Below are 14,297 nucleotides of genomic sequence, written 5' to 3'. Positions count from 1 at the left end.
GGACATATTGTAGATGGCTCAAGTGCTTTAATTGTCAATGAAAGCCAAACATCAAATGATGAGCCAAGATCTCAAACTCCAGTTGCCTCAACAAGTGAGCAAAGAACAAATGATTCACAGGAACAAGTCATTCTGGAATCGGAAGAAGATGAGTTCTACACTCTTGATGAACTGGATGAGCTAGATCAGTCAATGGCCTATTTGGCTATAAAATTCTCTAACATTAGAGTAAAGAAGCCAAGATACTTCAAGGGTAAAGGACAATCTTTCAACAAAGACATCAGTTGGAAAGGAAAAGGGAAGTACATTTCTGACAGAAAGAATGGTTACAAAACTGGATCTGTTGACAGATCTAAGATAAGGTGCTTCAATTATGATGAACTAGGCCATTTTGCTATAGAATGAAGGAAACCTAAGAAAGCAAAGAAAGACAAAGCTTATCTTGAACTAGAAGCAAAGTATGAAGCTCTTCTGAAGAAACAGCAAAGCAAAGCTTATATTGCAGAAGGAAAAAGTTGGGATGACTCTGAAAATGATGAAGATGAAGAATTTGGAAATTATGCACTCATGACCTTGGAGCAAGAAGAATCATCCTCATCTAAATCACAGGTACCAACTCTTACCACCATTTATTTTGTTATTCCCTAACAATATAACAAGAATTACAGAAGTGGGGTTGAATGTATCCACTATATATATATATATATTGATTTGAGAACTCTGTGAAACTCAAATTGGCTCACAGCTGCTTTACAAGTTGAACAAACAAACTAAAGAGAAATTCTTGACAAGTACAACCTTTTCTATTTCTCTCCTAAAATGTGTTTGCTTAGTTATTTGTTCTACTAGCTACACTTGGTTTATATATCACGAAGTTTACATGGTAATAAGACAGTATAATAAAATAAAACATATCAAGTCTAACTCCATGCTGCTTCATTACTCTATTCCAGCATCTTTGGAAATCTTCATACCTTGCATGGAAATGGTAATGCTTCTTTGCTCTCAATTTCCTGCTAAACAGGCTGCCACATTCCTTTTACAAACACCCATTGCATGTAACTGTGTTGTCACTGTCAACAGATATTTGAAGTCGGGTAGCTTTGTTGATCATTCGTCGGGTAGCTTTGTTGATCATCCGTCGGGTAGCCTTGTTGATCATCCGTCGGGTAGCTATTTGATACTTGACTCCATTTCACTTATGCAGAATTACAAGACATCTCATATTTATAATTAAACAACCTATTCTGCATATCTACTAGTAGTTAACATGACTCATAAGCTCCTACAGAATCTACACAAAGTTGTTTGCAGAAATGTGTTGCACTACTTATTATTACATAAGTTACTCACTCGATGGATGTCAAATCATCATCCGTCGGGACTATATTGAATCATCCGTCGGGACTATATTTGATCATCCGTCGAGTGCTACAAAATTCACTAAGTTAAATCTGCTAAGGTGTTTTGTATAATACATCATCAAGTTCACAATATATTCCTAACAGATTTAAATGTGAGTCAATATAAGGAAACTGTAGAGAAGATGAGCACATAAATATTTCACATTCACACAAGCATGGTTGCTGCTAATGAAGAAGTGAGCAGACTGACAAAGATAAATGAGAAGCTTGAAAGTGAGAAGCAAGAAACTGAATTGTTGTTGGTGGAGCTTGAAGCTATAAAATAAGAGAATGTTTATCTCAGAAACAAGCTCAAGTGTGCAAATAAAATTGAAGCAGTGCTAAGGGAGAAGCTTGAAAAGAATGAAGTTAATTTGAAATCCTTTAAAGATGCATCTGAGTTAATCGGACAATATCATGAGAAAAATAAACCATGTGCAAATATTGCTATTGGTCTTGACTATGATGCCTTGAACAGCAAAAAGAAAGACATAGGTGACAAGGGAAAAGCAACAGAAAATGAAAATGTTCCAGCAATGCTGAAAAAGGTTGTCTCACCTATGTTCAAGGCATGTGAAGTCAACTTCAGTGAAGAAGAATTGATTATCAAGTAAGAAATTGTTGATGAAGACAAAGAGAAGAAAACTGCAGAATCAACTCAGTCTTCCAATACTGAAGAGAAGCTCATGAACAAACAAAGTCCCAAGACACCTGTTAAGGAAACCAAAACTGAAGATGCAAGAAAGAAAAAGAAAAATAGAAATGGAAAAATAGGGATAAACAAAAGCAACAATTTTGCTTATGTTGCAGATGCTCCAAGAAAGAAATGTGAAAAATGTGGCTCAGTAAATCACCTAACTCACCTTTGTAAAAAGGCAGTTAGCAAGCCAACTGAAGGAGCCTGCAAATACAATGAAGCAAATGCAAATGATCCCTACTCCTTCTGTGACAATTTTGACTGCATTCCTTACAACTTGAAAGTGATGAAAAGTTGTCACAAACTGAGAGTAGACCACAAAGAAACAATAATTGGGTCGACAACCAAAAGGGAAAATGCTCAACAGTCAATGAACTTTATTTTATCTGAAACTACTCATTCTACTTCTTCTAAATCAGTTAACAAGAAGAAAGTACCCAACACTACTTGGGTTGCTAAACACACTTAAAACTCATTGTGTGCAGGGAAAAGTGAAGAAAGTCATCTGGATCATAGATAGTAGATGTTCCAGGCATATGACAGGTGATAAAGCCCTGCTATCACAGTTTGAGGAGAAAGCTGGCCCTTTAGTGACCTTTGGATACAACATCAAAGGATTCACAATGGGATATGGCAAGATTGTTTCCGAAAATGTTGTCATTGATGATGTAACACTGGTAGCTGATCTTGAAGTGAATCTTCTCAGTGTTAGCCAATTTGCAGACAAAGGCTTTGAAGTTTTATTCAACAAAGAAGAATGCACTTTTATCAGCAAGAAAACTGGTGAAGTTGCTCTGAAAGGAGCAAGGAAAGGGAGCTTATTTGTTGCAGACTTGGACTCAACAAATAAGAATGGAATTTGTTGCTTCTACACCAAGGCATTAGAAGAACAAAGCAAGCTATGGCATAAGAAATTGTCTCACTTAAATTTCAAGACAATTAACACAATGGTCAAAAAGGAGTTAGTAAGAGATATGCCTAAACTGGAGTTTGCTGAAGTTGAAGTTTGTGAAGCTTGTCAGAAAGGAAAAATGAAAAGATCAAGTCACAAGTCAAAAACCGTGAATTCTATAAGTGCATCATTGCAACTTATTCACATGGACTTATTTGGGCCAGTAAATGTCTTATCAATTTCAAGAAACAAATATGCACTTGTGATGGTGGATGATTTCTCAATATACACTTGGGTAGAGTTCATGCACTCTAAAGATGAAACTCCACACATCATAATTGAGCACATCAAGAAGATAGAAAAACAGGCTAAAGATCACAATTGTGTAAAAAGATTGAGAAGTGATAATGGAACAAAATTCAGAAATGCAACATTGAGTAAATTCTGTAAAAGTAAAGGTATTGTTCAAGAATTCTCAGCTGCTAGAACACCTCAACAAAATGGAGTAGTTGAAAGAAAGAACAGAACATTAGTTGAAGCTGCTAGAACAATGTTGCAAAATGCCAAGTTGCAACAAGTTTCTGGGAAGAGGCTGTTAACACTGCATGTTACACTCAGAACAGATATCTCATTAACAAGGCACATGGCAAATCACCTTACTCAATCATGTCTAAAAGAAAGCCTACTGTAAAGCATCTTCATGTGTTTGGAAGCAAGTGTTATATTTTGAAAGACAACTGTGAATATGTAGGAAAATTTGACTCAAAAGTCTTTGAAGCAATTTTTCTGGGATATTCATTGGAAAGAATAGCCTACAAAGTTTATGTGATAGATCAAAAGAAGATTATGGAAAGCACATATGTGACTTTTGATGATGACAAGTCTCCAGGCTTGGAATGCCTTGATGATAATGAAGCTGAAGCCCTTGTATTTGAAAACCTCAACATTGATAGTGATTCTGATGGAGAAGATGAAGTTGATGCACAACAGATGACCAATGAAGAGTCTACTGAACAAGAAAATCATGGAAATGGAAGCTCATCTCAAACACCTGAATTTGATAGCACAAACTCAAGGAAAGAAAGAGAAGAAGTATCTAGCAGTCATACCAATAATGAAGAAAATGATGAAGGCACAAGTCAACAAACTCATACAAGAAAGTGTGATAGACGTCACACTAGAGAAGCAATAATTGGTGATCCTATTGTTGGTGTGAGGACTAGAAGTGCAACCGCTAATGAGTGCCTACATGCATATTTTCTGTCTCAAGTAGAGCCTAAGAAAATCGATGAAGCTCTACTGGATCCTGATTGGAATATCTGCCATGCAGGAAGAGCTGAATTAGTTTGAAAGAAATAAAGTTTGGGAATAGGTTCCTGCACCAAGGAATAGAAGCATTATTGGAACAAAATGGGTGTTCAGGAACAAGATGGATGATAAGATATAGTTACCAGAAACAAAGCAATGTTGGTTGCAAAAGACTACTCACAAAAAGAAGAAATTGACTATGATGAAACTTTTGCTCCAGTTGCAAGACTTGAAGCAATAAGGATTTTTCTAACATTTGTTGCACACTCAAACTTTAAAGTGTATCAAATGGATGTCAAAAGTGATTTCCTGAATGATGAGCTAGAAGAAGAAGTTTATGTGTAACCACTTGACTTTCAAGATCCAGAATGGTGATGTTAAAGTTCTCACTTATTCCGCAATATTTATTCGGGATGTTACCAAATTACTCTCACTAACGGTGTATCTGTGAAAAATGTACGTACCAAAGTATTTTACTAAAGATGGTCTTAAAATTTTGCATTTATTGTATAATACCATCAAATATGTAATATGTAATCGTAAAACATTTCGTAAAACATTTATCGGGGGCAATCAGTTTCAGATATTTGATAAATACACCATCAAAGCTTTGAGAGCTTCCGAATTCAGCTTATTAATGACCCCTAAATTTTACACGGCATTAACCGAAAAGCCTTTGAAATTTTAAAGTTCACGGTTTCACAAATAAGCCTTTGCATGTCCAATTTGACAGTTAATCCAAATATCTTGCATCATCATAATATATCCAAGATTCTTAGCTGTATACAATGATTTTCAGATGATGTATTCCTGGCTTGTAGGCAACCTGTGTTGGTCATTTTGTCCAATTTTGGAAAAAATAATCTAACAAGAATAAGCACATATTCTAACCTAACTAACATTTTGTCATTTTGTTCAAAGGAGTGTATTGAAAAATGTTTATAACAATAACAGGTTCGCAGCAGTTCTAACCTAACATAGGTCCGGAGAACCTGTCATACCTTTCAGATGAATACCTTGACCCTTCTAACTAACATTTGCATTCTTTGACAAGAGGAAAAGGAAATACAATACGAAATACTAATTGAAATGCAAAACAACTTTACACTTCCATCAGTGCAGTTCCAAATTCTAGATTTCATAGAGCAGGTTTACTCATTAAAAACAACATATAGTACGTTTATGCCAGTTATCATACAACACACATTTAGTCAACATAGACATATGACATTCAAGCCCACCTCCTCCGAGGAGAAAACGTGATTGCTGGTCAGCCTACAGATCATGGCTCATCCAGTTGGTCCTGCAAAAATACCAAATATTTACCTTGGCATACGAACAGTTTGCAACCTATGAATCACAGAAATTCTACTAATAGGGTAACAAAGTAGTTGCTTAGTACCAAAGTAGATCACTACTGTCAAGTTCGATTATAGATATATTTGTTTGCATTTACGTGTCTATTAGCAGCAAGTAATATCCTTCAATTCCATCTATATAAAATATGACAGTTTGCAACCTCTGAATTACAGAGAATCTACTTATGGTACAAGAACTGAGTGATCATGAAGTTGCAATCTTGATCACTACTGTCGACTTCAATTATTTGTTTGTTTGTGTTTGCATGTCTAGTAGCAGTAATTAATAACCTGTAAAAATTCCATATATACTGAACAATGAAAATAAAAAGTTTGCAGACTTTGAATTATAGAGAGTCTACTATTTGGGCAAAAACAGAGTGATTTCTGAGTAGCAAACCAGATCACTACCAAGTACTAACAAGTTCGATTATATATGTGCTTTTCTGTGTTTGCGTGCTCAGTAGCATTAATTGGTAACCTGTGAATCTGAAGTCCACAGGGTGAGATTGTCCCTCAGGAGTTGCATGATGAGTGTACTGTCTTTGTAGGATTCTTCACCCAGAGTGTCTAGTTCAGCTATGGCTTCCTCAAATGCCTATAAAATTTTACAAGAAACACCAATGATTCTATGGTTACAATAAGATAAATACAGATAATAAATGCATGAGAATATAAGCTATTTTTAAGAGATTGCCAAGTGGGGGACCAATAATACGAGAAATAGTTCAGCTCTACCTAGCATTAGACAAGAAAATGTCAGATCATACCCATGCCAAATTATTTTTTTTTCAAAATATACAAAACAGTCGTGACACTGAAAACTGATGAAGTCTAGATTTACCCTCACATGTACATAACCGCCATTGAGAATACTTTAATGCAACAAAATAGATTAAAAAGATGTCTAATATTTGCACTACACTTTACGGATTTATATGAACAATGTAGTACAATATGCTCCAAATTTGACAATGTACTTAAACAGGTGTGTCCAACTTCCAATAAAAACAAACAAAAAATAAATTAACTCATTAACAGGTATGTGTTCTTCCTAAATAATAAACATGCACTGTTGCGCACCAGTATAAAATTTAGTATTAATAAAATATCCACAGTTGTGACAAATCGATTGTTGCATTTAAGCAATATTATATAATGAATACCCTCATAATTTGCATACCACCATTTCTAACTAGTTCATCTACTTCCCCTGATCCTCAATACTGATAACTCAATTTTTTCACCTAGACCGTTTTAATTCTTTTGATTTGGAATAGAAGTGCAAAGTTTATATTTTTAATCAATACAAAAATAATAAAAAAATATATCAAGTATAACTAGAACTTGTGAAGACCTCAAATTGCATGAGAAATGTTTAACCATCTATTTTTTTCTGAAAGAGAGACTAATTTGTAGTAGAGGGGTAGGACAATATTGACTATAAAGTCTAGGTGCTACTCATGTATATGTGCACTTGAACATGTATCAGTAACAAAGAGTGAAAAATACCTGTTTTGCCATGCTACACGCTTTGTCAGAAGAATTAAGAATCTCATAGTAAAATACTGAGAAGTTGAGTGCTAGCCCCAATCTTATTGGATGTGTTGGAGCCAAATCTGCTAGTGCAATATCCTTCAAAAACAAAATGGCACACGAAATCAGCACCCCTTACTGCAACACCAATGGGTTTACAATAATCAACATGCCTAACTATTATAACAGCAATCGCATCATTTGTTTATGGCCACGTCACCAGTAGATTAATTTTTCTTATGAAAACCCAGACGCAAAAGACGGGTTAGACTAGCTGCACTGAAACCTGAGAGCTTTTAGACACATATCCACATACATATAGACTCTTGGCCTTATTAACATACCAACAGCAATACTTCAACCTCAGGCATAGGTGTTGACACATAGAGCTCGTAGATATACAAATAAATCCAGACAATAAACAGCAATCATTAGCTCAAAAGTAGCACGGCTATATGTTATCAGTTCATAATGTTTTATATGAAATTAACAAAAAACATCTTATAAGTAGTATCATATCCAAATACAATTCAAACATGTAAAAATCCTGTCTATAAAGAAAAGTTTATTTTAATATAGGTGTTTCCCACTATTATTATAGTTTACCTGTGTTGATATCCAATCTTCTGTGTTTGTTTCTGAATAAGTAGGCCAAATGTGACAATTTTCTATATAGTTACTCGTGTACTTGTAAGGTTAAACATGAAAAGTTTTTTTTTTCAAATATGGATGTTGAATAAAAATTCATTGGAACTTTTAGTTTCAATAGTTAGCAGTATACATATATTTAGTCATGTCATCACGATGGTCGACTCAGCCAGTCATCGACTAGTCATGATTTGAGAGTCAAGCAGAGAGGTCAACTTGTGAATTGTCAAAAAGCAATTCACAAAGTCGGTCGACTTGGACAATTAGAAGGTCGACTTGTTGAGTAATCTTGTTGATTAGTGCAAGATATATTCCAAATTGAATAAAATTAAAAAGAAAAACTATAAGCTATAATCCTAATCAACAACAAACATGTGCACATGCTAATCTCAATTTTTCTTCCCAATTTCATTCTCCATTGAACATAAACTGGCATGTATGTGTGCAAGTTGATTAGAACTGATATATAAGTGTGTATAACAAATATGTCTGTGATTATTTTGTCTATCCTGTGAACAAAAGTAGATATTGAAATCTTGGAATTTTCTTGTGAGAAACACATATATAAGATATCTATGATTATATAATTTTTAATTTAATATTAAAAATTTCTCAACTACTAAATGACCAGTATAAAGACTAGCCCCCTAGTGGAAGAACTATCACCTCAACTGACTTGCCGACATGAAAACTATGTACAGTATTTAGTATAGGAAACTTCTTCTACCATTTTTCTCCTACTCAAATGTTCTAAATCAGTACCAAAAATTTTAAAAAAAACAACAAAATATAAGCTTAATTTAACTTAATCAAGTGCCACACCCACAAGTAACACCTAAAGCTGATATACATACTCATAATCCCGAATATAAACATCATTCATCCACAAGTAAATCATGATCAAGCAATTAACAATTATACCAATTCAACTTCATCCAAAAACAGTTAACAAATTTAAAAATCTCGAAAACAAAAATACCTGAGCAGCCTTATAAGAATTCATAGTTTCCTCCGCAGCATTCTTCCTCTCATCACCGACTTTAAACTCCGCCATATACCTGTGATAATCGCCTTTCATCTTCAAATAGAACACTTTCGACTCACTCGTCGAAGCAGAAGGCACCAAATGACTCTCCAAAAGCTTCAATATTCCACCGCACACATCCGATAACTCCGATTCAACTTTAGATCTGTACTCCTTCACTAACGCCACTTGTTCCTCGTTCTTCCGAGACTCCTCTTTTTGTTCGATTGAGGAGACGATTCTCCAGGCGGCTCGGAGCGATCCGATCACGTTTTTGTAGGCCACGGACAGGAGGTTTCGCTCCTCGACGGTCAATTCGCCGGCCGGAGTTGCTCCGGCGACTAGTTTCTCCATGAATTGAACCATCTCTTCGTAGCGCTCGGCTTGTTCGGCGAGTTTCGCCATGTAGACGTACTGCTCTCTGCTTAGATTTTCAGTCGCCATTAGCGAGAGAGAGAGAGAGTTTTCGAGGGAGAGAGAGAGATTGTGATTGTTGTTCACTTTTTCTTCGGCGATGTGTGTGAGTTATAATTTTTATATGCGTTTGGGAGCTGTCTATGTGAGAGTAGGATTTAATCACGGCCGTTGGATTGAGATGATGAGGTGACGTGGACGGTGGATGTTGATTGACATTGTGAGCGCTGCCGGTTTGATGTGTACGGCCAAGGAGAATCTCTTTCGGAAATGTAGAGGAAAATGGACTACAACTACAAGTAGTAGCCTAGTAGGCTTTCGAGACGGCAGAGAATTTATAAAGAACAAAATTAAGATCGAATATCGAATCAAAATATATACAGAAGTGATAGAATTTCTGTTTGCCATGGATTTTGGTTCTTTTCCCAAGTAAAAGAAAAAAAATTAAATCTTCATCTATGCTTATAATTAATTATGGAAATTACTTTGTAAAAAAAATGTTTTATGATTTATGATTTTTAATGTTTTTATTTTATAATTTTTTAAAACCGAATCCATGTTATTTAATAATCGGGTTTTATATCAAATTATCCACCGAACTCGTTAAAATGTATCAAATAGCTATTCAATCTCCACGACGACTCATTTAAACTACTAAAATATTAGTATATATCACTCCGTTAGATTTTTTTTTGATTGTTTTAACAAAACTGTTGTGTTTGTCGTGTATTTCTTTGATTATTATGATTTATAAGCAAACTTGAGTGTGTCTCTCTCATAAGTATATTTGTTTAATTGATCCTAAAATAATCGTTATCTTCAGGAGTAAAATAAAAGTTGGGTGGTCTGCAATTGCAGTATTAATTTGAGTAAAATTCAAAAGAGAGATGAATAGAATATGTCCTTTCAATTAGAACTCTCGTTGTTTATCTCAATTTCCTGTGTCTGGTAGTTCAACAAAAATATACGACTACAAATTTTTAAAATTAACGTTTTCGGTTAAAAAATTTAAAAAAATCTAACGGAGTGATATATACTAGTATTTTAGTGGTTTAAATAAGTCGTCGTGGAGATTGAGTAGTTACTTAATACATTTTAACGAGTTCGGTGGACAATTTGATATAAAACCCCATAATAATCTACGATTCAATCTTACTCGTTAAACAATGCAGAAGAAATTTAATAAAAGTTCGAATTGAAACCCCGTTTGACTAAAGCAAAAAAATTATTTGTGACTCAAGTGGCCTTAACATAGAAAAATGTTCCTAATTTACTTACTGAATATTACTATAAGTATATATATAGTGCATTTTAATGATATGATAGAGCTATTAAATTTTTAATTAATACAATTACAAATTTTCGGGTATTCACCCTAAAATTATATGTACTTACCTAATTAATATGAGTATCAAACTCAAAGTTTTAATTCTATATATTTGTTTGGATAATTTTATCGTGTTATCTAACTTATCAATTAATTAAAATATTGAATGAATTTAATTTATGATGGAGAATAAAAATAATCCTATTTGCGGAGTTAATGTTGCATTAATTACACCTAATTTGGTCAAAGGGAGGCCCAAAATCCTAATTATTTATTAATTTCGTAATCAATAAAGGGTTAGTTAAACAGTTTTATAAATGTGTCTAAATAAGTAACTACTTTTACAAGAAGTATCCTCCAAACAACCTAAATTCAAAAGAAAACTAATTTCTGCATTCTAGAACTCCAAAGCCCAATCAGTGGTGGAGACTTACCCATCAAGTCACCCAATTCTACCCTAATTTCTAAACTCTCAACGTCTATAAAAAGGGTCTTAGCCCTTCAACTTCAGCCGGACGTTTTTCTGGACAAGAGCTCCATACGTCACCACTATGAAACCACGTTTTGGAGCACAACTCTAAGCATCGCGAAACCGTAAAGGCATCCTACAAGTCACGAGGCCATTACCTGGAATGACGTTTTAGACTTAGTCTTTGAAGGACATGAAAGTCACTACGTCCTTGGTGAGCTCTCGTTGTCATAGCCCTGAGGGCATGCATCACCAAGAACTACGTTTTGGTTTGATTCTTGGCTACGCCAAGGTATGTAGGCATCTGGTGAGGGCAGTTTCAAATCACGAAACACAAGCGCGGTCATTAAAACTCGAAACTTATCAAATACTAACAATAAATACACGCAATACATAAATACATATTTTTCACCCATAACAATTTATATGAGTTGTATTTATTGATTATGATATTATTTTTTGTAAAATATAAATTAAGTTAATTGAAAGTGCTGTTTTATTTTTGATAATTAGGCTTATACGTCTTATAATTAAAAATCTTTTCTAACAAAATTTTAGTACTTAGCAAAAAATAATAGAACCCAAAACATGTAACGACAAAAATTAAGCTCTTCTCATTACGCTTGAAAGTACTGTTATAAACTTGCGAGTTCAAGTTGTTTTTCTTATTTTAACTTATTACAAACATCTATCTATTTTTTAACTTAAAATAAAAAATTACTTCAAGCATCTAGAAGAATTTTAGTGAAGTCAATAATTGGTATATATTTTTCAATTTATTTATCTGATATTAAATAAAAGCAAAATTAAATTTTTATCTCAATATACCTGATATTCAGGTCTTAACATAATCACACTCACACACACCATGCACATACTTGGTGTACTTGAACAACTCATGTAATAACTCGAATTTTTGAGACCTTATAAAACGTTTAATGAATAGTAACCCTGACGGACGGGAAAAACTTTTGAACACACAGTATGTAGTGCATGAGAAAATGAGTTTCAGAGTTGATATTATGATTATACGTACCAAATGAGTGTATGTAAACGCTATTAGTTTTCGAAGAAAACGAACTTGGAAAAATGACCATATTTATGACTCATCAAGAATTACGGGAATCCCAATATAATTACAAGATTAAAACCCTACGGATTTATATCCAAGTATGATAATTCAAAACATAAGTAATAAATGCGAAAGGAATTACATCGCGAACCATTTCGAGGAAGTATTACGAAAACGTTTAAGCGACTGAGCGAACGCATAAACGATTAAATAAACGTAACGCACTAACTAACCATGGTAAGAAAGTAACCATGGTTACTTTATCAAATAGTGAGCTAGATATAGGATGATCAACCAAGGCTAATCAAATAGTGTGCTAAGGAAGCTAAAACAAGTAGCTTAGCTTGTAAACTAGGAAGCTACTTAGATTTGTCCATGGATTTGGCAAGAAGAATAAACCTAGGATTCTATACTAGGAGAATATTAAATCAATATAAGATATCACCAATCCCATTTCCTAGAACCAACCAAGGAAGCAAACATAAAACTCTCTCCCCTTCTTCATTTCTTCCATTCGGCTTTCTTCATCAGGGAAGGAATTCAAAATCAAAATCTCAAGTTCTAGCCATGGTTAAATCCTCTCATTAATTCTCAAGCTTCCTAACAACCAAACTAAGGTAAGATAATGCTTTGATCTCTTTTTATCAAGATTTGATGGGTGAAACAAAATCAAAAAAGTTGCTAGTGAATAATATGAATAGTAACTCTTCTTTGGTTTATTGATTTCAATGGTTGTTTTAGGTTCCAAAAACCATACCAAGAACTCCAAAGAATCCACCATCCTCAAGAAGACATCTCAAGATTTCAAAATCTTTGACCCAACTTTATTTAAGATTCAATTTCAAGATCTTTTTAGTTGTAGTTACAAACCTAGTTTTAGAGGTGATATTGTTAAAATCTTGATGTTTAGCTAAGTAGATTTAAGGTTGATTGTTGTTGCCTCAAGAATATGATGTTCTTGAGAGGAGTTATTGTTTTAATGATGATACGATGATTGTTGGTGGTAGTATAAAGATTTAAGGCGTAAACGAAACTCCGATCGTAAACGTAATCTCGCTAAAACGAACAAAACATAACTTTAAGTTTCTGCAAAAGGTCCCGAAGATGTAAACTGTAGCTTCTCAAAAAATAACTCTTTATTATGATAGACAATGTTATAAGGATCGTTTAGGCGCTTGAATCGCTTGATTCCGATTTAAGGATCAAAAGTTATGGCCGTTTTACTAAAAGTGATTTACGCGACAAAAACTGCGACGAATTACGAACTTTGAAAATATAAAGGGTCTATTTAAAAATGTTCATAAATCATGAAATTTTTACAGAGAGTATTATTTTGAGTTTCCTAACTGCCATAAAAATTTCAAGTGAAAATAATGATTTTTCAGTTTTATAAAAATATCGGAGCCGAGACCGCTCGATTAGAATTCGTAGAATCCATAAGCGGAGCCGACGGCGAAAATGAAAATGAACCTAAGATACTTAGAAAAATGAAGCGACCATGATGTGAATAAGGACTTAAAGGAATAATAAGGATAATATAAGTTGAGAGGGTGCATAATAAGTAGCGCATGAGTGCGAGTCGCCGTAAATTAGAACGGGACCTAACAAAACGAATTGTGTTTATGATTATAGATTTCCGAGCGGAACCTAGAGCATCCTCCACCTCGAGATACCCAGGCAAGTTTACGAAACCAATTCCATTTACTATTGTGTTGTGAAAGGATTGTTTTATTATCATTGCATAAGTACTATGTTTGCCATGATACGTAGTTATTGAATTTTTGCATGATATAGCGATGTTGTACGATAAGTATATATCGTGAAATGTTTAATTCCGCTATAAGCATAACGTATTATAATAAGACCGAGAGTCGGTCGGGATTTCAAGATAAAAAACCTAGGAATCATTCCTGTGATATTATAGGACGATTACAAGTCCATAGTAGTACGTTTTAAAGGGACTCGACGTCCACTTACCAATATTAAACACCTCGAGCTTTTATTAAAACGATTTTCAAAGATCGTATTCCCTCAACTATACTTTATCATTTGGACAAGAAATATTTACTTACTATTCACTTATTAGGGAGAAGTATTCTCCATTAAATATTTACTTAAATCTCGATTAATTATTAAAGTTATTAATGTA

At 34.0% G+C, this 14,297-nt stretch overlaps 1 protein-coding gene across 1 annotated transcript; it reads right to left on the bottom strand.

The window, feature by feature from the left end:
• Positions 1 to 5,362: 5,362 nt before the first annotated feature.
• Positions 5,363 to 9,528, bottom strand: LOC141706979 (14-3-3-like protein G-BOX factor 14 kappa). Its single transcript, XM_074509905.1, has 4 exons — positions 8,822 to 9,528; positions 7,171 to 7,293; positions 6,140 to 6,256; positions 5,363 to 5,603 (listed from the first exon to the last, which is right to left on the bottom strand). The coding sequence occupies exons 1-4, from the start codon at positions 9,308 to 9,310 to the stop codon at positions 5,583 to 5,585; spliced, it is 750 nt and encodes a 249-aa protein (XP_074366006.1). The 5' UTR covers positions 9,311 to 9,528; the 3' UTR covers positions 5,363 to 5,582.
• Between the last annotated feature and the right edge of the window lie 4,769 nt (positions 9,529 to 14,297).

The sequence above is a fragment of the Apium graveolens genome, chromosome 2 (genome assembly GCF_009905375.1).
Source record: "Apium graveolens cultivar Ventura chromosome 2, ASM990537v1, whole genome shotgun sequence".
NCBI lineage: Eukaryota > Viridiplantae > Streptophyta > Magnoliopsida > Apiales > Apiaceae > Apium > Apium graveolens.
Note: the sequence above shows the minus strand (reverse complement) of the source record. Positions and strands in the feature narration are given on the sequence as shown.